Source organism: Calypte anna, chromosome 4, assembly GCF_003957555.1.
Source record: "Calypte anna isolate BGI_N300 chromosome 4, bCalAnn1_v1.p, whole genome shotgun sequence".
Lineage (NCBI taxonomy): Eukaryota > Metazoa > Chordata > Aves > Apodiformes > Trochilidae > Calypte > Calypte anna.
In genome coordinates this window covers 1,088,442-1,113,125 of record NC_044247.1, presented here as the reverse complement: position 1 = coordinate 1,113,125, position 24,684 = coordinate 1,088,442, and the positions used below count along the sequence as shown (strand labels likewise).

The 24,684-nt window shown below is 59.7% G+C and overlaps 3 protein-coding genes across 6 annotated transcripts; 1 reads left to right on the top strand and 2 right to left on the bottom strand.

The window, feature by feature from the left end:
• Positions 1-89: 89 nt before the first annotated feature.
• ARR3 (arrestin 3) lies at positions 90-19,131 on the bottom strand. 4 transcript variants are annotated; one of them, XM_030449176.1, is made up of 17 exons: positions 19,101-19,131; positions 7,848-7,893; positions 7,412-7,442; positions 7,029-7,089; positions 6,643-6,687; positions 5,495-5,694; positions 5,335-5,394; positions 5,031-5,098; positions 4,624-4,759; positions 4,457-4,541; positions 3,956-4,028; positions 3,199-3,336; positions 2,692-2,775; positions 2,460-2,483; positions 2,324-2,376; positions 2,087-2,096; positions 95-391 (listed from the first exon to the last, which is right to left on the bottom strand). In XM_030449176.1, exons 2-17 carry the CDS (start codon positions 7,862-7,864, stop codon positions 298-300), a joined length of 1,179 nt encoding a protein of 392 aa, XP_030305036.1. In that variant the 5' UTR covers positions 7,865-7,893; positions 19,101-19,131; the 3' UTR covers positions 95-297. The 4 variants fall into 4 exon arrangements, with proteins under 4 accessions (XP_030305039.1, XP_030305038.1, XP_030305037.1 ...); XM_030449178.1 differs by lacking the exon at positions 2,460-2,483 and having other exon boundaries at positions 91-391; XM_030449177.1 differs by lacking the exon at positions 2,087-2,096 and having other exon boundaries at positions 94-391.
• On the top strand, positions 13,420-18,511 carry P2RY4 (pyrimidinergic receptor P2Y4). Its single transcript, XM_008501232.2, has 2 exons — positions 13,420-13,569; positions 16,921-18,511. The coding sequence occupies exon 2, from the start codon at positions 16,939-16,941 to the stop codon at positions 18,043-18,045; it is 1,107 nt and encodes a 368-aa protein (XP_008499454.1). The 5' UTR covers positions 13,420-13,569; positions 16,921-16,938; the 3' UTR covers positions 18,046-18,511.
• Positions 19,132-19,386: 255 nt separating the features above from the next.
• LOC103535164 (diacylglycerol O-acyltransferase 2) lies at positions 19,387-24,365 on the bottom strand. Its single transcript, XM_008501196.2, has 8 exons — positions 24,046-24,365; positions 22,231-22,359; positions 22,052-22,159; positions 21,739-21,809; positions 21,434-21,638; positions 20,681-20,855; positions 20,394-20,596; positions 19,387-20,100 (listed from the first exon to the last, which is right to left on the bottom strand). Exons 1-8 carry the CDS (start codon positions 24,083-24,085, stop codon positions 19,946-19,948), a joined length of 1,086 nt encoding a protein of 361 aa, XP_008499418.2. The 5' UTR covers positions 24,086-24,365; the 3' UTR covers positions 19,387-19,945.
• Between the last annotated feature and the right edge of the window lie 319 nt (positions 24,366-24,684).

Below are 24,684 nucleotides of genomic sequence, written 5' to 3'. Positions count from 1 at the left end.
CTGTACCCAGGGAGGGAGGGGGGGTGAGGGGGGTGTAGGCACGACCTCGGCTTCCCCACCACACAAAGCCAGCCCCGCTCGCACTCTTTATTGATTATCACGGCTTTTGAGCACCATCTTAGAGGTTGTCTTGGTTTTTTCCCTCGCAAGCAGGAGAGCCGGTGGGAGGAGGAGGAGGGGGGGGAAGCTATGAGGATACAGGTGTGGGGGAAAGGTGCTACGGGTGGCTACATCCCAACCCCCGGGGCTGTGGGGCCGGGAGGGTGTCCCCAGTTGAACAGGCAAGCAGGTTAAGTCTTATTCTTTTTCAGCCTCCTCCTCCTTGTCCTCGTCGTCTTTCTCCCCCTTGAGTTTTTGGCGAGCGAATTCCTCGATGACAATGTCCTCCTCGCTGGAAGGGAGAGCAGAGGGTGGTGAGGAAGGGTAATAAGGAGGGTGACACTCCTACAGACACCCCAAACCACTCGGGGACAACACAGTGGTCACCCCAAACGCTGTGCAAGGCACAGTGGCCATGGCTGGAGGAGCTGGGTGAGCACAGCTGGGACTGGCAGTGGTTTGGAGCCTTGATTTTTGGTTTGTTTTACAATAAAAAAACAAAACTCGCAATGTTTTGCATTGTCAAGGGGAAAAGGAAAAAGGGGGGGAAGGAAAAGACATTAAAGTGGAGACTAAAAATTGTCTCCAAACAAAGATTGTCTCTTGTTGCAAAAGGCGAGGAGTGGGTGACATCAAGGGAGAGCCACGGAATTAAAAATGGGGCAAGAAAGTGGGGAAAAAAGAGTCAGCAAAATGGCAGCCAGAAACCTGGGAGTGGGAAACGACTTGGCCAAAATCTTCAGGGAGTGGTGATGGGGACAGGAGATTCCCAAATACCCTCCCTGAGCTGGGAAACTGATGGGGTTTGGTGTGAAAGCCCTGCAAGCACAGCCTGAATTTCCAGATCCTGTGTTCCCTTGAAGGCTGTAACTGACCCCAAACCTTCTCCTGACCCCAAACCTTCTCCTGACCCCAAACCTTCCCCTGACCCCAAACCTTCCCCTGACCCCAAACCTTCCCCTGACCCCAAACCTTCCCCTGACTCCATCCCCTGACCCCAAACCTTCCCCTGACCCCAAACCTTCCCCTGATCCCAAACCATCCCCTGACTCCAAACCTTCCCCTGACCCCAAACCTTCCCCTGACTCCATCCCCTGACCCCAAACCTTCCCCTGACTCCATCCCCTGACCCCAAACCTTCCCCTGACCCCAAACCTTCTCCTGACCCCAAACCTTCCCCTGGCCCCAAACCTTCCCCTGGCCCCAAACCTTCCCCTGACCCCAAACCTTTTCCTGACCCCAAACCTTCCCCTGACCCCAAACCTTTTCCTGACCCCAAACCTTTTCCTGACCCCAAACCTTCCCCTGACCCCAAACCTTTCCCTGACCCCAAACCTTCTCCTGACCCCAAACCTTCCCCTGACCCCAAACCTTCTCCTGACTCCAAACCATCCCCTGACCCCAAACCTGCCCCTGACTCCAAACCTTCTCCTGACCCCAAACCTTCCTTTGACTCCAAACGTTTTTCTAACCCCAAACCTTCTCCTGACCCCAAACCTTCCCCTGACTCCAAACCTTCCCCTGACTCCAAACCTTCCCCTGACTCCAAACCTTCCCCTGACTCCAAACCATCCCCTGACTCCAAACCATCCCCTGACTCCAAACCTTGACCCCAAACCTTCTCCTGACCCCAAAACCTTCCCCTGACTCCATCCCCTGACCCCAAACCTTCTCCTGACCCCAAACCATCCCCTGACCCCAAACCTTCCCCTGACTCCATCCCCTGACTCCATCCCCTGACCCCAAACCTTCCCCTGACCCCAAACAATCCTGCTGGGCTTTGCAGAGCAGGGCTGGCTGTGGGATGAGCAGGGTTGTGTTGGGATTCCCCAGTGTCTGCATTCCCCAGGCTGCGTCCCTGTGCTCTCTGCTGGGACGTGGGACATGGAGGATCTCATGCAGGGCTGTAACCCCAAGCTGGATCAGGGCACGGTCTCCATCTGTGGTGTCTCTGTAGGGTTTGTGTGTTAGGGGAACATCTCCTTACCTGGCTTTGTCTGGAGTCCAGTGAGCAGCAGAGCACGGGAGGCAGGGATTGGGAGAGAGAAAGATGTGGATCTTACCACAGGACACCTCAGAGTCCCTCCCAACCCAAACCACTTTATGATCAATGCTTTTTCTGACGTTGGGAGGGGAGCAGAGCCCTTTGTGGGGAGGTGGCTGCTCCGAGCAGTTCCCCTGGGAACAGGGATTCCTCCCTTCCCAACATCTCAGCACCACTTACCCTCTGCAGGCTTGGGGTGCATCAGGATGACGGGCAGCTCCACACCAACGTCACTGGGAGGGAAAACATTTCTGTCAGGAAAAACCCCATCCCTGCTCTGCAGCACGCCCAGCCCCAGGGGCAGCTCCCCCCTTACCTGGCAGTCAGATCCCCCAGGATGCTGCAGCAGTGGGAGAGAAGGGACAGGAATTATCCAGGGGCAGAGGGGAGGTGTGGGGTTTTGCTTTCAGTTCAGGTGGGAGATGAGTTATTGATGGGGCTGGAGGGGGGCAGGCAGGGAGTCTCTTTGTCATCTGCCCACCCCATGAGATCCCCCAGCACAGCCCAAGGGGATGGGGTCCCCATTCCCTGAGCCCCCATGGCCTCACCCTCCTCGGGACACCATCAGGTTGACCTTGACTTTGTAGGACACCAGGATGCCCAGCACCTCCTTGTCCATGCCGGGTCTCAGGCTAGGAGAAAAGCAGAGTGGGGCTGGGGGGTGGGCAGTGCTGCTCACAGACCCCATCACCCCCCCACAGCACTGCCCAGGGGTGTCCCCAGGGCCTGTTCCACGTGGGAAGGACATGGAGAGGACAACACAACATGGCAGGAAAAGAGAGAGGGGAGGGGAGGTCACTGGGCTGGAGCCACAGAGCAGTTTGTGGGGGCTGGGGCAGCTCTGCAGAGGGATACAGGGGTTTGGGGTGATGCTTGGGACTTGGAGAAGCTTCTCCTGTGGGTCTGTCACAAAATCCCTCTGCTTCCCAACTGGATGGGGTGGGCTTGGGCACAGGAGGTCTGGGGGTGCCTGGTGGGGAATCCAGAGCATGGGAAGCTGTAGGGGAAGGGGAAAGGCAGAGGGGGCCATGGGGGGCATCCTGCCCATCCCTTACATGGTGGTAGAGGCCAGGTTGGTGTCCTCGTGCTTGAGCTTGCCATCCAGGGCCAGGCCACGCTTCTCACGGTTGGCAGAGAGCAGGGGGGTGATGGAGTAGGTTTTGGAAAAGGTGGAGTTGGCTGCCACGTTCTCACTGGAAGGGGTGGGAGAGGAGAAGCTCAGAGCCAGCACCAGCCTGAGGGGTGCTCAGCACCCACTGGGGATGCTCAGCACCACACCAGGCAGCTGGGCTGAGCCACGTGGGGAGGTGGTGGGCGTGGGGTGGTGGTGGGCACTGGGGAGGTGATGGGCACTGGGGAGGTGATGGGCACTGGGGGGGTGTGATGGGTGGGGGGTGTGATGGGTTGGGGGTTGTGATGGGAACTGGGATGTGGTGGGCGTGGGGTGTGATGTGCCCAGGGGTGTGCCCCCACCCTGCCCTCCCCAGGCAGCTCCTCCTTTCATTCCCTTATCCAACCACTTCTTTATTTCCTCCCCTCACCATTCTCAGGGATCCTGTGGCACAAAGCAAGGAGGGGAAGCAGCCAGAGCCCCATCCCCAGGGACCTCCCCAGCTGACAGCAGCTTGCACCATGGGCAGGGTGTCCACAACCTTCCCTCTCCTCTGCTCTTCTAACCCTGACACTTCTGCTGCCCGGTGTAAAACAATCTTCCCCACCCCTTCCTTCTCACCTTTCTCTTCCTCCCTCTCACAGCCATGCCACGTCACCCCCAGCTCCCTTTTTATTTATTTTTTTATTTTTTTCACTTACTTTATCTCCTCGGTGCACACAATCTTTGTGTATTTATCCAGTGAGTAGAGGACCACGTCTGTGATCTGCTCAACTGGGGAGAGGCAAGAGGGAGCAGCATTGGTGGGGTGGCAGAGGTGCAGTCACACTGTCCCCATCCCCACCAGGGACACAGGGATGGGGTGGGAGCAGGGATGGGGTGGGAGCAGGGATGGGGTGGGAGCAGGGATGGGGTGGGAGCAGGGATGGGGTGGGAGCAAGGATGGGGTGGGAGCAAGGATGGGGTGGGAGCAAGGATGGGGTGGGAGCAGTATGGGGTGGGAGCAGTATGGGGTGGGAGCCGTATGGGGTGGGAGCAGGGATGGGGTGGGAGCAAGGATGGGGTGGGAGCAAGGATGGGGTGGGAGCAAGGATGGGGTGGGAGCAAGGATGGGGTGGGAACAGGGATGGCGTGGGAACAGGATGTGGTGGACATGGGGATGGGGTGGGCATGGGGAGGTGCCCCTTCCTGCCCCCTCTCACCTGCAATCTTAATTTTTTTCACAATCTTGTTGGTGGTGTTGTTGATGTTGACATTGACATTGATGGGGTCTCCATGGTAGAAGATCTGGAGTGGGAAGAGGCTCGGTTACTCCCATCCCTAGGGACACAGCTGGTGGCACAAGCTGTGGGACAGCCCCCAGACTGACCTCTTTCTCCAGGGAGGCTTCGAGGTGCAGGGGTTTGTCAGACATCATGAACTGCCGGGTGGTCTCTGCCTTTGGCCCTGGCCCCGTGTTTAGGGGTGCAAACTGGATCTTGCGGATGATGAGGCGCACGGAGTTCCTGCAGGGCAAGAAGCCATCACCCCCTGTCCCCCCAGCAGGGAAGTGCCAGCATGGTCTTCAGGGGGCCATACAGCTGCCTTTGGGGACATGGCAGTGTCCCTAGCCAGAGGATGCAAGCTGCAGGCTGCCCTCAGGACATGGTGGGTGGTGACACGGGGACCACTGCCTGTCCCTCGGGTAAAGTACCCCATCTAACATGGGACAGGCTGGCAGCAGCTCCTCAGCCCAACCCCTGAGCTGGGGACAGCAAAAGGATCCTCTGCAAATACCTCTTGTGGATTTTCTCCTCCAGATTTTCAGCACAAAATCCTTTGACCTCAAAGTCCACGCCGCAGGCCTGGGGGACACACACACGGGTGGTCACTGAGCAGGAGGGACTTGGGGGTGCTTCAGGTTTAGGTTCATTCCCCTCCTTCCTCCACTACATCCCTGGAGATCCTGGTCCCAGCTCCAGGGTCACCCTTCCTCCTCAGCCCTCCCCCTGTGAGCACCTCCCCATGAAAGAGCAGCAGCACCCCACAACTTAACCCCCTGACAGGGAGAATGGGGACAGGGGCTGGGGACAGCCCTCACCTTTCCCACATCATCTGGTCCTGGCTGGAGGGTGACTGAGCAGGGCAGGTTGGTGGCAATCTGGGTAGGTCAGGGAAAGAGAGAAGGACAAAAATAAAGAGGATGCTCAGAGCTGAGCTGGGGTGCACACCATGGAGGAGTGGGGTCGAGCAGCCCCTACCTCAAAGGTGAAGGGGTAAGCGTTCTCCCCGAGCTTCTTCATCAGCTTATCCTGCAAAGGAGTGAGGGTTTTGGGTGTCTGGTCCGGCACAGGTGGGAAGAGCTGGGTGGTGACAACATAGATGTCCTTCCTGAAGGACAAGCCGATGACATCCAGGTCATCCCGGCCGTAGCGGAAGGCGCAGGTCAGCGTCACGTACACTGAAACCAGGGAAACAGGGGGTTTGGGGGGAGACAGAGGGGAAAAAGGGAGGAATAAAGAGGGAGGAAGGAAGGTTGAGTCCCTCTATCCAGGGGGATTTCAAAGCTGGGATGATGTGGTGCTGAGGGACGTGGGTTAGTGGTGGCTTTGGCAGTGCTGGGTTCACAGTTGGACTTGAGGATCTCTAAGGGCTTTTCCAAACAAAATGATAAATTGAAAAACTACTTTAATAACTCTTATAACTCTGTTTTCAGGAGCTGGACCTCAAACACTAAGTATAAAGATAACAAGATATATCCTGGCTCTCTGCAAGGCACAGGTAGCTTCAGAGCTGGTGGCCCAGGCAGAAGAGGTGGGAAGAAAGACAGAGCCTTCCCCTCCAGGTCAGCTCTCATGTGATGTACCTGGCTGTCCTGTACATGTATGTCCTGTACATGTCTGTCCTGTGCCTGGCTCTCCTATACCTGGCTGTCCTGTACCTGGCTGTCCTGTACATGTATGTCCTGTACATGTCTGTCCTGTACCTGGCTCTCCTGTGCCTGGCTGTGCTGTACCTGGCCGTGCTGTACTTGGCTGTCCTGTACCTGGCCGTCCTTTACCCGGCTGTGCTGTACCTGGCCGTGCTGTACCTGGCTCTCCTGTACCTGGCCGTGCTGTACCTGGCTCTCTTGTACCTGGCTGTCCTGTACCTGGCTGTCCTGTGCCTGGCTGTCCTGTGCCTGGCCATGCTGTACCTGGCCATGCTGTACCAGGCTGTCCTGTACATGGCTGTCCTGTACATGGCTGTCCTGTACATGGCTGTCCTGTACATGGCTGTCCTGTACCTGGCTGTCCTGTACAGACCCACTGCAGGTTTAACATTACCCCAGTCCCAGGCTGCTCGTCAGCTCTGCAGCCATTTCCATCCCTCCCCCTTACACCGTGGGGATTTATTTGTGTCTTAATACCTTTTCTGTCCTTTAGGTACTCCGGGTCAACCAGGCAGACACCATCTGCAAACCAAGGGAGAAGAAGGGCTGGTGAGCTCAGCTGCCTGAGAAGATCCCCACACACTGCTTTGCCAAGCCAAATAATCTGCTCAGCAGCTGGGCAGGTGACAAGTGTGGCTTGTCCCCTCCATCATGGGGAGGGGGAGGCCTCCTCCAGTGTCTCCACCAGAAGCTGGCTTGTTTTGCAGGGTGGCTTTGACCCTTTCCCCACCATCTTTCTGGCAGGGTATTTGCAGGAAATCAGAGCTGCCCTGGCTCCTCCTGCCCTGGTGGGAAGCAGGGGTGGGCAGCACAGGGATGGGGCTCCCAGGCCCCTCGTGCTTCCATGGCATGGCCACACTCACCAACAGAGTCCACCTTTTCCACATGATCCACAAAATCCCTCTTCCCCAGGTAGAGGGAGAGCTGGAGGCAGCACCCAGAGGAGGAGAAGAAGGGGCAGGTTAGTGTTGGCCACTGAATCCACCAAAAGTTTCAGGCTCTGGGTTGTGTGGTGGGGGCACTGATCTTGCACAAAGCATTTTAGGGTTCAGCAGGGGGATTTTTTTTTTTTTAATTTGTGTTTTTGAAAAGTGAGCCCTACAGTGGCCTCGGGTCTGGAGTCAACCAGGGGATGTCAAAGGGAAGGGAAATCCAGCTGGTGTCCCTCCCATCCCACCAGCCATCCCAGGACAGCCCACGCTGTGGGGATGGGGTGCAGGGTCCCATCCTGCTGGCAGGGACTCACCTTGCCATTGGGACTGGTCTTCTTGAACACCCTGTGGAGGAAACAGACGGGTTGGGAATGCCCTGGAAGAGGATGGAAGGGGCACAGGGAGGAAGGGGTGAGGAGGGGAGGGTTTCCCTGTGCCCATGGTGAACCTCCAGGAGCTGCACCAGAGTGTGCAGGAGATGTCCTGGGGAATTCAGTGTCCTGCAAAGTGGGACCTGACCCCCACTTTGAGGGGTGATCCTGGGGTCAGTGTGTGCCCACTGAGCTGGGGCATCAGCAGACTGGGGCTGAGGGACCTCAACACACCCAGAAGAAAAGAGAAGGTGCTTTGCTGGCCCCATGGTGGTGCAGCAGGCTCATGGACCCACCTGTGGGGCTTGGTTACTCCTTCTGTTCCTGCTCCTACCCAATAAAAATAAAAAAAAATGTAAAAAGGAAAAAAAATACTTACTTTGCTCCGTCTGCCATTTTAAGTCAGAAGCCACACAGGAAAGGATCTGTGGGGAGAGGGGGAAGGTGAGGGACAGCCACAGCCATCACCAGCCAGGGGCACAGAATCCCTCGGGATTCATCCCAAGGGGCTGCAGAGCCCTCGGGCTTGGGCACTGCTGGGATGCTTGGGGTCCAGCTGGGGCACACACAAGGTGGTGGCTGGAGACCTGGTGGGGCAGCTGAGCCCAGAAAACCCCTCAGCCCTGGCTGAAAAGGGGGTGAAGAGGAGTTGGAAGGGAAAAAGGGAGAGTGATGCCCCAGGCAGGCTTCAGGAAATAGGGGTGACTCCCAGATGAGTGAGTTCACGGATGGGAAAGGTGAGAAAAGGAACAAAAGGGCTTCTGGGGTGTCAGTTTATGATTATTTTTTTCATGGCTGCAGGAAATCACAGAATCAATTGGCTGTCCTGGCTTAGCAGCAGGAACAGGGGCATTTAGTGCCCCCATCACTCATGGGAGAGCAAAGAAGCCACAAAGACTGAGAGCATCTTAACTGCCCCCTGGGCTGGGGGGGGATTTGGGGTGCATGGTCCTGACCCGTGGCCCCTCCATCCCCACAGAGCTGCAGCCCTGCCTGACCACGCTGCTGTGTTTTGCTTGCTCAAGCCTTGGAGTCGAGAATTAAACTGTAAATATTGCAGTGCCCCTCAGCTGATTCTCCAGGGGATTAGATGGGATGAGCTCGGCTGCTTAAAATTAGGCAGCTCTGATCTAAGCAGAGCTTAAGCCCAGGCAGGATTTGAAGCCCCAGGTGCACGTGGGCAGAGTTGTCTCTTTATGCAACCACAGGGATGCTGGGGATAAAAAAAAAATAAAATAAAAAAGAAGAAATTCATGTGGGGGGGTGGGAGGAGATGATCCTCTTCCCCATGGAAAAGCAAAGGATTAGTCCCAAGCACAGGATCTCTGATGCCCTCAGGTGCTGTGGGATGTGGAGCTTGGGCATTCAAGAGTTTCTTGGGCAGCAGCAAGAGAAGGTGTGAAGGGAGCAGGAGCAGTGCTGGGTCTGTTCCTCTCCAGAGCCTGGGCATTCCAGGTGATGGAAGGTGGAAAAGAGCTGAACTCCTCCTCTGCTTCTCCCAAGCCCCAGAGTGGAGAATCAGCCCCCCTTGTCTTGGCTAAACAGCCCCTTGGCCCCCTCCCCACCCATCTCAGCTAACCCAAAATCCTCCTGGACACATTTCCCCCCTTTCAGCTCCCAACCCCCCTCCTTCCAGCCACCTCTTGGCACCATCATCCCTGTCCCCACGTGTTTCCCAGCCCATCAGAGCCCAGGCAGCACTCACCTGGCAGCTGGATGGGGACTCTTCCTCTCCTCTCTTCCTCTCCCACCTCCCAGTGCCACCCAGTCACTACTACTGGGCTGCTCCCAGTCCTGCAGCTTCTTATACCCCCAGCAGTGGTCCCTCCCCTGGCATCTGATCTGTCTGGGGCTGGGTGGGGATGGGTGCTGTGTGTGCTGGGGGAGAGGTGCTGCCAGGAGGAATCCTATTAATTCCTTAATGGGGAGACGCTGCATGAGTAAGAGTGAGCTATAAATAAGGCTGCTGGAGCCCTGAGAAAGCAGCTTAAGGAGATTGGCAAAGGGGGTTTAGGAGCAAGGTGATGGTAATTAAGGTGGAAGCTCTGCTCCTGGTGGGCAGTGGGCACGGAAACCCCCAGGGGCTCCCATGGGATGGAGAGCTGTGCCAGCCCTGGGCAGGAGAGAGGATGGAGATGGCAGAGAGGGACCTGCTGGGTTTGATCCTTCCTAAATGGTCAACAGATGGACAGGAGGTGCAGGCAGCTCCTTGCATGACCAACATGTCCATCTGGATGGTCACCTCGAGGTGACCCAGGGTGGCCCAGGACATGTGGGACACTCTGGCCATGGGGATGCTGATGGGGTGAAGGTGCAGGTGGGTCCCAGGGCTGCAGCAGCAGCTCCCATGGCAGTGGGATGGCTCTTCTGGGCTATCACTGGTGCTGGGACCCAGACCTGTCCCCCAGCACCTCTGGGCAACCCGCTCAGCCCTGCAGCATTTCATGACCCAGCAGGGTGGCCTTGCCTGGCCTGATCAGCACAGCAGGAACTCAAGGTTTGCTGCTGCTGCAAATAGGAAACTGTTGGAAGCACAGAGGGGCCTCACCTTACAGCTGGCTGGCAGGGAAGTGCTTCCCACTGCTGTCCTGGGGCAGCAGCCAGCACCCGGCATCCCTCTGCTGCAGGGGAAGCTGGGGATGCTCCCAGGGATGCTGCTCCCGGGGATGCTGCTCCCAGGGATGCTGCTCCCGGGGATGCTGCTCCCGGGGATGCTGCTCCTGGGGACAGCCCGGGGCAGCCTGCAAACTGCTCCAGCAAGGCCCCACTCATCCTCCTAACCTCCAGCACCCCTCAAAGCCCCAGTTTGCCCATCCAGAACCTTTGCCTGGAGCACGTGCTTGGTTCTGGCTGAGCACTGAGGTCAGGATGGTTCTGCTCCCCACCCTGCCTCCATCCCAGAGCTCCCTGCAGCCTCCTCCCAGCATCCTGCATCAGCTCAGCCACCTTTACCACCTGGGTACCAAACCCTCCCAAACACAGCCCACCTGTGCCCACTGGGAGCTACTGGGAGCCACCAGAGCACACCAGCCCCACCAAACCCACTGCCCAGGGCTTTAGCTGTCAGCACACGTTGCCCAGGACTTGTGATCTCTTTAATTGCACACAGGAGAGCTGATTAGTTTGCAGATTAGCTGAAGCTATTTCTGCCAAGGTTGTGGGGGACACGTGAACTGTGACCTTCCCTCTGGAGAGCAGAAGAAGAGGAGGAGGATGAGACAATCCCACCTGGACAGCCAGTGCCTGGCAAAGCCCCCCCCAGCAGCAAGCCCAGGGCACCTAATCCCAAGCTCTCTGTTTGCAGCTCTTCATTAAGTCCTAATGAGGCCTCTCAGAGCAGTGCCATTCACAAAGATCCCAGGCAAGGATGGAGAGTAGGTTTTGTTATGGGTGTCTTCAGCTCAGTCTAATCCTGACTGGGTGGATTCAACTGGGGAAACCTTTACCAAGGAGGGGAAAACAGATATTTCCCCCACAAAAGATGGTGGTGAGTTGGAGAGACCACATCCCTTCCTGCACCCAAACTGTGCTGTGAACCCAATGCTGGGGGATGCAGCAGGGTGTTAAAAAACAATAGGGAAATGAGAGAGGGTTTCTTCCTTTTTCCTGTTTAATAAATGGCCAAATGCTCCTCTCATCTGCTGCATCCCACCCATCCCTCCAGGTCCCTGTGCACAGCTCAGTCTGCCCCTTCCAGCAGGGCAGGACAAACACGGGTGGCTGTAGGGTTGGTGGGGAACGTGGGGCTGTGGCTTCATGCCTGGCAGCCCTTGGTGTGGGGACAGTGTCCTGCAGTGTCCTGCCTCCCTGGGGAGTGGTCCTGGGGCTTCCCACACCCTCCAGCTCCAGTACCTCTCCTTGGAGGGGAGCCCAGGTGGAGCTGCAGCCACCCAACCAGCTGGCACCAGTGACCCCACCAGTGACCCCACATCTCCTGCCAAAACCCAGCTCCCTGGATGCTGGTGGATCTGGCACCATCCTGGCTCAGCCCTCAGCACCACAGCTGCCTTACATAAACTCCTGCAGCTGGCACCCCTGGCGGCTCAAAACCCCTCAGAGCTCCAGGTCTTCCTCCCCTGATCCAGATTAAGCAGCATGGGCAGCGTTAATCCAGGCATCTCCGTGGCTGTGGGGAATTATTGCCCTGCTGTTAAGTAACAGGAGGAAGCAGCACTGGCAGCAGGGGGCTCTGGCAGCACAGGGGTCTCCAGACCACCCCTCATTGCTGTGTGGGCCCTGGTGAGAGATGCCACCAAGATCAAGGGGGCTGCCTGACTCGGTGGCCCAGCCACAGGTTCCTCTGGAGGGTGGGAGCCCAGGAGGATGCCTGGGAAGGGGCTTCTGGCATGTCCCTGCCAGGGGGATGCAGCAGGGAGTGGTGGGGCTGGTTCCCCAACAGCTGGTGGTGCCAAGGGTGGCAGAGAGCTCAGTATGACACTCCATCCTCATCCTCCTCCTCATCCTCCTCCAGCACCCTGCTGTCTCATCTGCCCTGGCAGCCGTGGGTGGCTGCAATTAGCTGTTGCTAATCACCCCAGGGCAGGTGGAGCCTCTTTGGTGGCTCCCTCAGCACCTCTTGCCACTCTCCCCCCACGCAGAGATGCCGTGGAGCAGGACCTGCTGGAATCTAGGGTGCTCATCCTGGCACATCCCCAGCTCATCCCCAGCCAGGGCACAGCAGTGACCCTGCCACAGACACCCAGCCTTGGACACAGCACCCAGCCCAGGTCACCACCCCCCTGGCATCTCCACGGAGCTCCTAGGGTGGGCAGAGAGCTGGCAGGAGAGCAGACACCCAGCCTGGACATACCTGACCACTCTGCCACCTTGTGCCTTGCCATCAGCAAGTGACTCCTGTGGGAAGTCTCAGGAAGGTCCTGCAGCCCCCAGGATGGATGCTGTCTCTCTGCATCTTCCCTCCCCAGGGGGATGGAAGGACCACGCTGAGCCCCCCCGGCAAGGAGGGGTGGGGGACAAGGGAGATCTTGAGGCAAGGGGAGGAGTGTGCACGGGAAGGGTGCTCGGGAACCCAAAGCTCTCCCGCTGGCCAAGGAGCAGCCCCTGGGGACACGGTGACATCCCTGGCCAGCCCAACCCTGCACACCTCCCTGCCTTCCACTCCTGTGGCCGCTCCTTCCTCCCCAGGGTGGGACAATGTACCCAGAGGACTTCTCATGTCCCCTCACGACCTGTCCCTTGGGACCCCCACCCAGGATAAAGTCCCCGGGACAGTGGGATGTGTGTGTGTGTGTGTGTGTGTGTGTGTGTCTGCAGTGCCTGGCTGGGTACCGGGCAAGGAGGGACCCACGGCGGAGTGGGGACAGCACCAGCTCCTCCTGCTCCAGGAGCATTGCCCCCCACTTCCATCTTCAGTCTGAGCTCTACAGGGGCTCAGTCCCGAACCCCGCAGGGTCCCCGCGACACCCGAGGTGGCCCCGCTGTCGGGGACACTATGCCCAGGCTGGCCTCAAGGTGGCAGTGGCCACCTTTGTCCCCAGGATTGCCCGCAGGGTTGGGGTGCCAGCAGGGCAGCACCTCGGGGTGCGGGCACCACCGGGACCTGCGTGGCTCCAGTGGGGCGAGGAGGCTGCCCCGGGGTGGGCGAGGGGCCGGGGGGCTGCGGTCCCCGGGGATGAGGGGCTGTGACCCCCGTGGCTGAAGGACCCTGGTGGCCATGAGGGAAGGACTGTGACCACCATGGCCAAGGGTCCGTGGTCCCCGTGGTCCGAGGCCCCACGGAGAAAGAGCCGCGAGCCCACGGGTGAGACCCAGAGCTCCCACGTCTGGGGTGCTGCTGCTGCTGCTGCAGGTGACCCAAAAGCTGTGAGGAGGATGGACAGGACCCTGAGCCCCACGGGGCAGGCAGGGACACCCAGGGACACGGGCAGGAATGCTGCGAGCTCCTGCCCACGCCTCTGCCCGCCTCCAGCCCTGCCTCTCCCGGGCACTTTGCTCCCAGCCCCGGGGGAGCTGGAGCGGGCACAGGCAGCACGGATCAGCAACGGGTGGCTACCAGCCCCACCAGCATGGCCACCAGGCCCACGGGAGACAGGCGTGTCCCGGGAGTGCCCAACTCCTGAGATCCCAGCCCAGGAGAGCAGGTGAGCAGGGACAGCCCCACCATGGCTGTGCCGTGGCCATGCCAACCCAGCCAGGCTCTGGGGAGCCACTTTGGCCCCTCAGGGGAGGGAGGTGGGGTCCCCAGGGCTGGATGGGTGTGGGGTGGGGGTCGAGGAGTTGTCCCCATCCCTCTACCATCCCCAAATCCCTCCACCATCCCCAAAATCCTGCACTCATCCTCTTCCCTAACACAGCACTGCTTTCCTCCACCATCATCCATCCCAGTCTGGCCACCTCCTCGCCTTCATCTTCCTCCTCATCCCCCCAAGCCGCTGTCTTCTCGCAGGGCAAAGTTGCCCCCGAGCTACCAGGGCTTCGCTGTGGGTTCCTGCCCTCCTCCGGGGAGGTGGGGAGACAGGGAGGGTGAAATGACCCCCTCACCTCCCACCCCACTGAAGAAAGGGGTCACCTCGGAGCGAAGCAGCACCCGACCCCCCTGGTGTCCCCGGGGAGGAGGCACCGGCGCCGGGGCAGCGCCTGCAGATCGTGCTTTGGCTGCTCTTGTAGTCAAAGGGAAAGGATTGGAAAGAAATTAGGTCACGTTCCCCTTGTGCCGGGGCTTTGGCTGCACAAACCACGTGGCGATTAGGGACAAGGGTCCTTCTGCAGGATGTTTGGCATAGTTTCCCCCTGTTTTGCAACACCCAAAAGCTGAGCCGAGAAGAAAAGCTCTCTTTTCCCTGTGCTCCAGGCTCTCCCGAGCCCAGCATCCCTTGGTGACTTCGTGCTCCCCTCCAAGATCTCCTCTCCTCTCCCCTCTCTCAAGCTCCTGCCGGCTCCACCACGGTCCCCATGCCTTGTCCCATCCTGCTGGACACACGGTCCAGACCCTGCTCCTTTCTGCTGGCCCTGCCGGTGTTCTGGAGGACCCTCGCTGCTTCCCGTGGTGCTGGCCCATCCCAGAGGGATGCTCTTGCCGTGGATAAGGGATCCCCCACCTTGTACATCCACAAAACGGGCAGGGAAGGAGCGGGCATCACCCTCCTGGCTCCAAGTCCTTTTCCTGCAGTGGGAAAGAGCCCCAGTGCTTGCCTCAGAGCTCAGCGTGGCTGCAGTTGAAAAGCCCTCCTTGAAAAGCCCCCCCTGGAGAGGCTGTGGCCAGGGAGAGCCCTGCTGGGGACAGCAGCGAGAAGTGGGAAGGGACCTGGTGGTGACATGTCCTCAGGGCAGACTGATAGGAATCAGTAATTCAAACCACTGATTTTGATGGAGACGAAAGCTGAGGAAGCAGGAAAGCTGTAGAGATAAAGCTCGCCAACAATGTCATCTTCTTTCGCATGTTTTGTTTCGTGGTGGTTCTCCCCAAGGAAGTTTGCAGAGGAACTGTTAAATCATTGCTGAGCACTGACCCTGCTGGGGCTTTGCCACCAAGCTGTGTACCTGTGCTCTCCTCTGAGCAGCCCAGCACCCTGCAGCTCCTCAGGCTTTTTCCTTATCTCTTTCTCATCCCAGACTATTGCTTTTTATGTCTTGGTTTCTTCATATCTCAGCTGTCTGTAGATGTCTGTCACGGGCACTGACTTCGGTCACTGAACCCCGTGGCACTGCTTGAGCTCTCTTTGCATTTTGTGCACCCAGACCTTAGGAGAGGGGAACAAATCTCCTGGTGCCTCGTGTCCTCAGCAGCCTGGTGGCTTGGGGAGATGCTGGGCTGGGAGCAGCACAACCAGCACAGCACCCATGGGACCACCACTGGCACCAGCACCCCGAGGCTCAGAGTTACCAGCTGCTTCTTCCTCCTGGTTCTGGGAAAGCAGAGCAAATTCTTCTCACTGTTAATGTTTGATCAGGACCTGCCTGTTGCTCTCTGGACTCATCCTTGTCACAAAGCCAGGCAGCTGCCCATGCCAGGTGCTGGGGGAAGGAAGGGTGTTTGAAGGGAGCCCCAGGCTGGGGCTCAGCCCACAACTCAAACAGAGAGCACGGAGGTGCGTGCGGCACCGAGGGGCCCCTCCTGCAGCCCATCTGCCTGATGGCTCCTCTGTGATCATCTCTGCAAGCTCAGGAATGTCTCTCCAGGAGAGGCTCTGCAGGGCACACCCCATCTCAGGCCACACATCTCAGTGATGAAGGCAAGAGGCAAACGGGAGAGGGATGGTGAGGGAGCCAAGGGATGAAGGAGTCTGGGAGGACGCTGCCTCCCACCTCGTATCACAACACCAGCATTGCATGGACACACAGCAGCTTCCTGAGTCCTCTGTCCTGGCACCATCACCTCCAGGGTGAGCTCTGGACCAGCAGCAACTGGAGATGCCCCAGCACTCCCTTTGTCAGATGAGGTTTTGGCTTCGCCCTCATCTCTGCCAGCTGCACAATGGGTGCTGCTGCTCACAGGTTACTCATCTGAGCATCCATCTCTCCTCAGCCAGCAGGAGAGGTTGCTTCAAGGTCTCCCTGCCAGGTGTGGAGGGGCCAAGGCACAAGCACCAGTCCTTTGCTGGTCACTATGATGGTGGCAGGGGCTCCTTCAACCCTCTTGATTGGAGTGGGGCTGTGAGCTTCAGCCACCCCGAGAGGTGACCACAGCCCTTTGCCAGCTCTCCCTTATGCCTCAGCCCTGGAGCTGGGTTGTCCAGAAGGATGCAGACCCCATACTTTGATCCCAGTTCCGTGAAGGGGGAAATGTCCTGCCTGCCTGGTGAACTTGCACCATCTCAGGCTGGGACTTGGCCCCGGTGCAGCTCCTCTCCGGGGGGCTGAGCTCATCCCTCTCCTGCCGAGAATACCGGGCAGCTGGAGGCCCCTGGCTCTCCGGGGACACTCTCTCCCAAAGGCTCCTTTAACATCCCCCCAAAGGATTTCTCCTGGCCACGCCATCCCCCCAGACAAGTCTTTCTTCTCCCCCCGCCTTTCTTCTGCCGAGGAGCCCTGTGGGACGAGCGGCATTGTCAGGATGGTGCCAATTAGGCTGAGGCAGCTTCCAAGCGGCTGTGCTGGCACCGGCCGGGGGCTGCTGGTGCTCATCAAGGTCTCATTGTTCGCCGCGCCGTGGGGCTGCTGCCCGGCGGGGCCGGCTCTGTCCTCTGTCCCCGGCTCTGTCCTCTGTCCCAGGCACGCTTCCCGGCTCCACGCGGCGCGGGTGTCACTGCCGCGGCTCCGCGGGATGATGAACGGGTGTCCTGGCGGGGGGGTGGCCAAGGGGAGGATGTGTCAACCCTCCCGCAGGGCCCCGAAAGCGCCAGCTGAGAAAAACCAGAGAACCATCAAAGTGTCCGGAGCTCCTGGAGGGAAGGGGGGACACAAACACACAATCCGGCACCTTTGGCTCCCTGCCAGGCTTTGTGCCTGACACTGGCGGGGATCGATTAACACGCTGCTAACTGCTCCCCTAGATCTGGCTCTTGGAGAGCATGGATGCTTCAGTGAGGACGTTCCCACTCGCCCTCTGGACACCGACGACAGCTCCCTGGCCAGGAGGGAACACCACGGTGGAGCTGGAGGAGAAGTGTGTCTTCCAGGAGGAGTTCAAGTTCATCCTGCTGCCCGTCTCCTACAGCCTCGTCTTCGTGGTGGGGCTGCCCCTCAACTCCTGGGCCATGTGGATGTTCATCCGCAGGATGAGGCCCTGGAACGCCACCACCACCTACATGTTCAACCTGGCTGTCTCTGATACCCTCTACCTCCTCTCCCTCCCCACCTTGGTTTATTATTACGCAGACCGCAACAACTGGCCCTTTGGGAAAGGGCTCTGCAAGATCGTGCGTTTCCTCTTCTACGCCAACCTCTACAGCAGCATCCTGCTCCTCACCTGCATCAGCGTCCATCGCTACCTGGGCATCTGCCACCCCATCCGCTCCCTCAAGTGGCTGAAGACCAAGCACGCCCGTGTCACCTGCCTGGGTGCCTGGCTCGTCGTCACCATCTGCCTCATCCCCAACCTCATCTTTGTCACCACCAGCTCCAAGGACAACAGCACCCTGTGCCACGACACCACCAAGCCCGAGGAGTTCGACCACTACGTGCACTACAGCTCCTCCGTCATGGCCCTGCTCTTCGGGATCCCCTTCCTGGTCATCGTCCTGTGCTACTGCCTGATGGCCAAGAGGCTCTGCAAGTCCAGCTTCTCCAGCCCCATCCCCAGGATGCCCTCCTACAAGAAACGCTCCATCAAGATGATCATCATCGTGCTCGCTGTCTTTGCCATCTGCTTTGTGCCCTTCCACGTCACCCGCACCCTCTACTACACCTCCCGCTACTTCCAGGCCGACTGCAGGACCCTCAACATCATCAACTTCAGCTACAAGATCACTCGGCCCCTGGCCAGCATCAACAGCTGCCTCGACCCCATTTTGTACTTCATGGCTGGGGACAAGTACCGGGGACGGTTCCGGCGGGGCCCAGCCCACCGGTTCCATCCCACTCCCACATCTGACCTGGCCCTGGTGTCCCCCTCCATGGACAACATCACCGGGGACCCCCGGGGGACAGGGATGGCACGGAGCAGAGGCGGGTGCTGAGGGACCAACAGGGGGGTGACAGCAACCTCAGGAGAGCAACCCCTGCCCTGACACCCCCGGGCCCCCAAAACCTGTCCCTGCCCCAGCAGGGCTGAGGATGGGTGGCCATGGGACCTGTCCCCACCCTGCCCTGGGGTGCTATGGGAGGGGGGTGACAGCCGTGCTGGGACAGGACAGCCACCTGCCCACGGGGATGGGAAGGACCCTGAGAAAGCCATTTTGGGAGAGCAGGCTGGCCCCTGGCACACGTCCCATGTTGGGGTGCTCCTGGGGACACATGGAGGCTGGCAGGTCACTAAAGAGAAGGGACACTGGTCTTTCCCTGAGCACACACAGCCCTTCCAGTCTGCTCGGCCATGTGTGGGGACTGGACTGAACATGGGGACGGGGCCAGCACCGGGTCCCCCATGGAGGGCCTCAGGGATGTCCCTGTGACGCTGCTGGAGGGACGTGGCATGGGACAGTCATTGCCTCTCATCCCTCAGTAAAGCCCCTTCCCCTCTCCCTGTGCCCAGACCCTTTTGTCCCCACAGCAGGAGGGACGAGACCCCCACCTTGCATCCAGTAAGGATGCTCTTCCCTTGGGATTCAGGAAAAGCCACCGACCACCTCAGCGCTGGTGCTGGGACAGGTTTGGTGAGAGGGGCTGGCGTGGTGACCCCCGCGGTGACAGGAGAGCCCCGGGGCAGCTGCCCTCCCGGGTGTTTGCTTTCCCCATGTTTACCCAGCGAGTGTCTGCGCAGAGAGGAGCGGAGCAGAGGTGGCTGTCAGCAATGTCACCGCTCCCCCCGACCCCGGGCAGGCGTGGGACAGAGCTGTCCCCAACACCGGGAGCCTCAGGAGGAGCCGTCCCCATCGCCCCCCACCAATCCTGCCTGCACAGCCCTAGGGAAGCCCAGAGCATCACGGGGGTGTCACCACCCTCTACCCCCTGGCCACATCCCACCAGGAGCTCCCCAGGTCCCCAGGGGAGGGAGAGGACCCCAGGGATGTCACCTCCCAGCTCTGCGTCCCCATCCCAGCAGACACGTGCACCCAGAGAGCCCCTCACTCACCGCTGAGCCCGAAGCAGAGAGAGGAGGAGGAAGAGGAAGGTCCTGTCCCTCCGCAGCCCCAGTTCAGCCCAGTAAGAACAGCTGTCCCCGCCCCACACCTCCCATTACACCCAATTTGACCCAGGTGGACCTGGGAGCTCCTCAGTGGCACCTGGGTGGTGCCGAGGTCCCCACCAACCACGGCCCCCGGGGGCTGGGAGGGGACGCAGGTGCCGTGGTGTCCCCTCCCGGGCAGGGATTATGGCGTACGCAGCCGATGCCGCCCCCCAGCACACAGAGGCAGCGGTGGGGGGGTTGGAAATCTGTATTGTGTACAGAGGGGGTGGGATAGGATCCTCTGGGGCCACCTGCCTCCACCCAGGGCTTCATGGTCCCAGCTGAGGTCACTTCCACATGTCCCCAGGTCCAGGGGCGTCCCCCCCACACCCCGGGGGGATGTCTCCCCAGCCTGGTCCCGCTGGCCATCAGGATGCCACCCCAAAAAGTCTGTCCCATTCCCTCTTCCTGTGACACACCCTCCCTCAGCTCGTGGTCTCCTGGTTGTCTTGGGGGGACCATGCCCGTGGCTGGCCCCCAACTTCACCCCAGCACCCCCCACATCAGCCCTGGGTCCTCAGGGGACAGCTGTGTCACCCGCAGCCCCTCCAAACCCCTCTCGAGGGGGACCCTTTCCCAAACTCCCCCTCCCCTCGCTTTCTCCTCCAACTTCCCCCTCGGGTTTTGGGCTGGAGGAGCGGCGGGTCAGAGCAGGGACTGTCCCCTGCATGTCCCTGTGGCCGGGCCAGCCAAAATCCCCACCCACAAGAGCTGGGGCCCTTGTGAGTCAGGACCCGGCCCGGCAGCACTCAGAGGATGTGCAGCTCGTCCGTCTCCAACATCCCATACTTGGTCTTGTTCTCATGGAAGAGCTTGATCAGGGAGCTGATGTACATCTGGTGGTACATGTCCACCATCTCGCTGCTGGGGTTCCTGACCTTGGGCACCACCATGGGCTCCCCCACTGCCAGGAGGGAAGGGTGGTCAGGCTGGTGGCAAGGGGGGACATGCTCATCCCACGGGGGACACAGGCTGAGCGTCACCTTCCAATGCCACCCGTTGTGGGGTGTCCTCCTCCACCTTCCCACCCACCGTGGGGTGTCCTCCTCCACCTTCCCACCCATTGTGGGGTGTCCTCCTCCACCTTCCCACCCATCATGGGGTTTCCTCCCTCCTCCACATTCCCCCCCATCATAGGGTGTCCTCCTCCACCTTCCCACCCATCTGGAGGTCCCCTCCACCCAAGTGGATGCTCACCCACGGTGGTGATGGGTTTTTCATAGGGGAGTAATCCCCGGGACTGGACGGAGGTGAGAGCCCGGCCATAGAAGACACAAGGAGCAAAGCCAATCAGCTTCTGGAAGCAACTCTGGATGCTCCTCATCCAGCTGCCCTCCTTGAAGACCACCTGGTGGTAGAGGTCATTCTCCCCGAAGGTGAAGGAGGGGACGAGGTAGGCCCTGTGGAGGGGACAGGGTGGGCAGTGAGGGGGTGTCCAGGCCCCTCATCCCCCCCTCCCCGTGGTGGTGGTGCCCCCAACCCACCCGTGCTCCAGGGCCATGCGGACAAAGCCCTTGCGGTTCTTGAGGATGAGGGTGGTGACACCGGGGCGGCAGGACAGGGACTCAGCCGCCCCCCCGATGACGATGGCCACCGCGTTACCAGTGCCGTTCTTGGCCAGCAGGTACCCCATGGCACTGCGTGTCACCGGGCACAGCCCTGCGGGGACAGACACCGTGGGGACATGGGGACAGCACCTGGGATGGGGACCCCGCCAGGGAGAGGGCAAGGGATGGGGCAGGGGACAGGCAGGGTGAGGGTTGGGTTCAGGCTGGGTGAGGGCAGGGAGCTGGTAAGGGAAGGGTGGGGGAAAGGTGCAGACAGGGTGTGGGGACAGTAAAGGTGGAGTTCTGGCAGGGTGCAGGCAGGGTAAGGGTGGGGTTCAGGCAGGGTGTGAGCAGGGTGTAGGCAGGGTGCAGGCAGGGTGCAGGTAGAGTGTAGGCAGGGTGTAGGCAGAGTGAGGTAGGATGCAGGCAGGGCTCAGGTAGGATGCAGGCAGGGTTCAGGCAGGATGCAGGCAGGGTTCAGGTAGGATGCAGGCAGGGCTCAGGTAGGATGCAGGCAGGGTTCAGGCAGGATGCAGGCAGGGTTCAGGCAGGATGCAGGCAGGACTCAGGTAGGATGCAGGCAGGGCTCAGGCAGGATGCAGGCAGGGCTCAGGTAGGATGTAGAGAGGGCTCAGGTAGGATGCAGGCAGGGCTCAGGTAGGATGCAGGCAGCTGCCCAGCACTGCTGACCCCCACTCATGAGGTACTCCCTGAAGAGGGGCAGACGGAAGTTCCCGGCCAGCGTGGTGAGGGAGGGCCGGATGCCTGGGAATTTCTGCCCGAATCCCGTGGAGCCGGTGACGAAGTTGCAGAAGGCGCCGACGCAGAGGATGCCGTGGGGGTGGGAGCCAATGATGTAGTTGTGGCTGGGGGACAGCTCATGGGTCTTCACCAGCTGTGGGGACATAACGGGTTTGTGTGTGTGTGTGGGGGGGGGGGGGGAAAGGTCCTTTCAGGTGGTACCAGCAGCCCAGCACCCGGTTCCCCCTCCCTACCTTCACAGGGAAATAATCCCGAAAGTGGTTCCAGATGGGCCACCCCCGCAGGCAGGCCAGCCTCCGGCCACCTGTCAACCAAGGAGGGATGGCAGGAGGTGACAGACACCCCGGCAGGCAGCAGGACCCCTGGGGAATGCTCCCCGTGGACCTGCCACGTCCATCTTCCCACCGTGATGATCACGGGGGAGAGAAGGGAAAGAGCTCCTGGTGCTCCCCCTTTGCCGTGGGAGGGACCTAGAGAAAGGGGAAACCCCCCAGGTCCCTGTCCCATGGCAAAGCTGGGGTCAGAGGGGGCTCTGCCCATCCCCACCTCTCTCCGGGGTGTCCCAGTCAAAGATGATCCAGGCCAGGTAGAGGACAGAGATGGCCCAGAAGCTGGTGAACACCAAGTAGATGAGGACCAGCAGGCTGACAATTCCTGCAAGAGCCAAGGAGGGTGAGCAGGGATCTTCCCACCCCGCCAGGACCTCCCTGCAGCCCCCAACTCACCCAGCAGCAGGAAGCTGAGCACCCACTGCAGGACGGCGAGGCGCTGCATCCAGGAGCGGAGATTCCTCTGGGAAGGCCACGGTGCCCTCAGCAGGGTGTGCAGGGCAGTCTGGACACTGGCACGGCTGCCTGTGGGGAGGGACGTGGCACCCAGCCCAGAACCACCAGGCCATGCACAAACACCACCCCAGCAAACTGGGAGAGTCCCTGTCTGGTGGGACCCAGAGCTGCTTGGGTGGGAGTGGGAGGGAGGATGAGGAGGATGAAGCAGTTGGGTGAAGAGGGATGGGTGGGATGGGGGATGTTCATCCCTGGAGAGCTCCAGACCTTGGCAGGAGGTGACCAAGGTAGCCCAATGGAAGGGGCAGCTCGTGGGTTGGGGGACCTCATCCCAAACACTTCCAGGAGCCCGGGAGCACCAGCAGAGCCCAGCACAGAGGCACATCCTGCAGGGTGCTGAGCTCCCTGGGGACCTGGACCTCTCCCTGCCCTCCTTGGTGGGTTCAGGCTCACAGAGAATTCGGGGCTTCCTCAGCCAGCAGAGTGGGGAGGTGTGGGGCAGCCTCTCCCCTGGCAAGCAACAAGGACAGTGGCAGGGGACAGGGTGGCCCAGGGGGGCTGACCCCACCGAGCCTTGTCTTCCACAAGGAAAGTTCAGCAACCTGTGGCTGCTCCACTCCCCCCACCACCCCCTTCCCTCCAGCCAACCCTGGTGAACCATTAACCACCCCGGGCTGGGTGCCAGGATCCAAACTCCACACGTGGACCCGAATCCTCCTCCCCAAAACGGGCCCGAGGCTCTGTTCCTGTCCAAAGGTCTGTGGTGGCTGAGCCCCCCCCTGAAACCACAGACTCAGGGAATGTTTGAGGTTGGCAAGCAGCTTTAGAGCTCCTGTAGTCCAACCCCTCCCCAGTGAGCAGGGACATCTTCAGCTGGATCAGGAGATGGAGTTGTTCATAACACTGGCAAAGCAAACACCCTATGCCAGTTCCTCTGTCCCAGGAGCCTTGCTTGGGAAAAACCTCCCCAAACCAAGGTGCTGGGCAGATGGATGCCCAGGGTGAGACAGGAGATCTATCTCCATGGCCTCCCAGGCTGGGGAGCCCCAGGTCAGAAAGGAACAACCAAAACCCCAGTTTGGGTGCCTGGTGGTGGTTCAGCTCTGCCCAGCTAAATCCCAACCACAAATGGGACAACTGAAACATGTTAAACACTGGAGCCATCACCAGCAGGGAAGATGTTTCCCTCTCCCCCAAGCAGCATGTTGGGCTTCGAGCAATCCCTCCCATCCCATCCCAGTGAGGAATCCATCCCCAGCAGCCCTGGCTTGGTTAACACCCCAAAGCCCCTGGGTTTTTCCAGGGAAGCTGCAGAACTCAGCCCAGCAAACCTGTTGCTTTTTGAAGTTCCTTTTTCTACCCTCCACCCCAAGCACTCCATGAATGTTCAGACCACAGACAGAAAATGGAGAAACCTCGGGGGCTGTGCTGCCAGCCCCAGAAGTGGCAACAGAACCCTCTTTAAACCCCAAAATTTGTGCTCCACGTCTCGGAGCAGTGAGGAAAGGTGAAGGGGAATTTGCAGCACCCTGGAGCACTTTGCAGGAGGAACATTACTGAACGTGTGGTCAGAAATTTCCTCCTGGGTGTTTTCCCCTGGTGCTGCTCACCCCAAATCTCCCTTCAACACCCCCCTGTCCCCTAAGCAGTCCAAAGCAACCAGACCCTGGTGGCAACAAACACAAATGGTCTGACCAGCTCCTGGCATCACCAGAGCAGCCAAAACCGTTCAAACAAACATGAGGAATCTCTTACCACTGAGGTTTTGGGAGCAGGCTGCAATGATTGTTTTCATGGTGGCAGGAGCTCTGCACCAGGATCCCGGGTCCTGCAGGTTAGAAGGTGAGTTTGGAAATACCAGAGGGTGATTGATTGTGTATCCAGCTGCTTTAACCACCTGATCCAAGCTGAACCCTGCGCTGGAGGGGAGTGGACCTGATCCAGCCCCGGCTTGCAGAGCAAGGAGAAGAGCTGGTGGTCCTTGGGAGGATGAGGAGTCACAGCGAAGGCTGAGGAGCTGTGATGGTGATGGGCAGCCACCACTCCTCAAAAAGGCACCACTGCCAGCACTGTCCCCAGGGGTGACTGCTGTCCCCCAGGAATGGTACCGTCCAGCTTTGGGTATTTCACAAACCACTGTCATGCTCCTGCTGTGTGACTGACTCCCTGAAGGGCTGCCCAAAAGCATCATCCCCCTCCAAAACAGGGGAAGGCAGCCTGCCAGGCAGGCCCTGACCCTCAGCCCCAGCAGCCAGCACCCTCCTCTCCCACACCTCCCAGTAGGGCTCCACCAGAGGGTCCCTGAGTGCTCCCCCACGGGGCACGCTGTCCTGTGTGCCACAGCCATGCAAACAATGCTGAGAAAAACCACAAAAACTCCTGTCAAGGCATCTG

Excerpts from the sequence above, each read along its gene's own strand:
- P2RY4 (XM_008501232.2), top strand. The coding sequence starts at position 16,939 with ATGGATGCTTCAGTGAGGACGTTCCCACTCGCCCTCTGGACACCGACG.
- LOC103535164 (XM_008501196.2), bottom strand. The coding sequence starts at position 24,085 with ATGAAAACAATCATTGCAGCCTGCTCCCAAAACCTCAGTG. Across the intron at positions 21,810-22,051 it reads CTGGGACACCCCGGAGAGAG|GTGGCCGGAGGCTGGCCTGC; the intron begins GTGGGGATGGGC and ends CTTGGTTGACAG. Across the intron at positions 20,597-20,680 it reads CGCATGGCCCTGGAGCACGG|GGCCTACCTCGTCCCCTCCT; the intron begins GTGGGTTGGGGG and ends TCCCCTCCACAG.
- ARR3 (XM_030449176.1), bottom strand. Across the intron at positions 5,695-6,642 it reads GTACCTAAAGGACAGAAAAG|TGTACGTGACGCTGACCTGC; the intron begins GTATTAAGACAC and ends CCCTGGTTTCAG. Across the intron at positions 2,776-3,198 it reads AACCTGGCCTCTACCACCAT|CCTGAGACCCGGCATGGACA; the intron begins GTAAGGGATGGG and ends CTTTTCTCCTAG.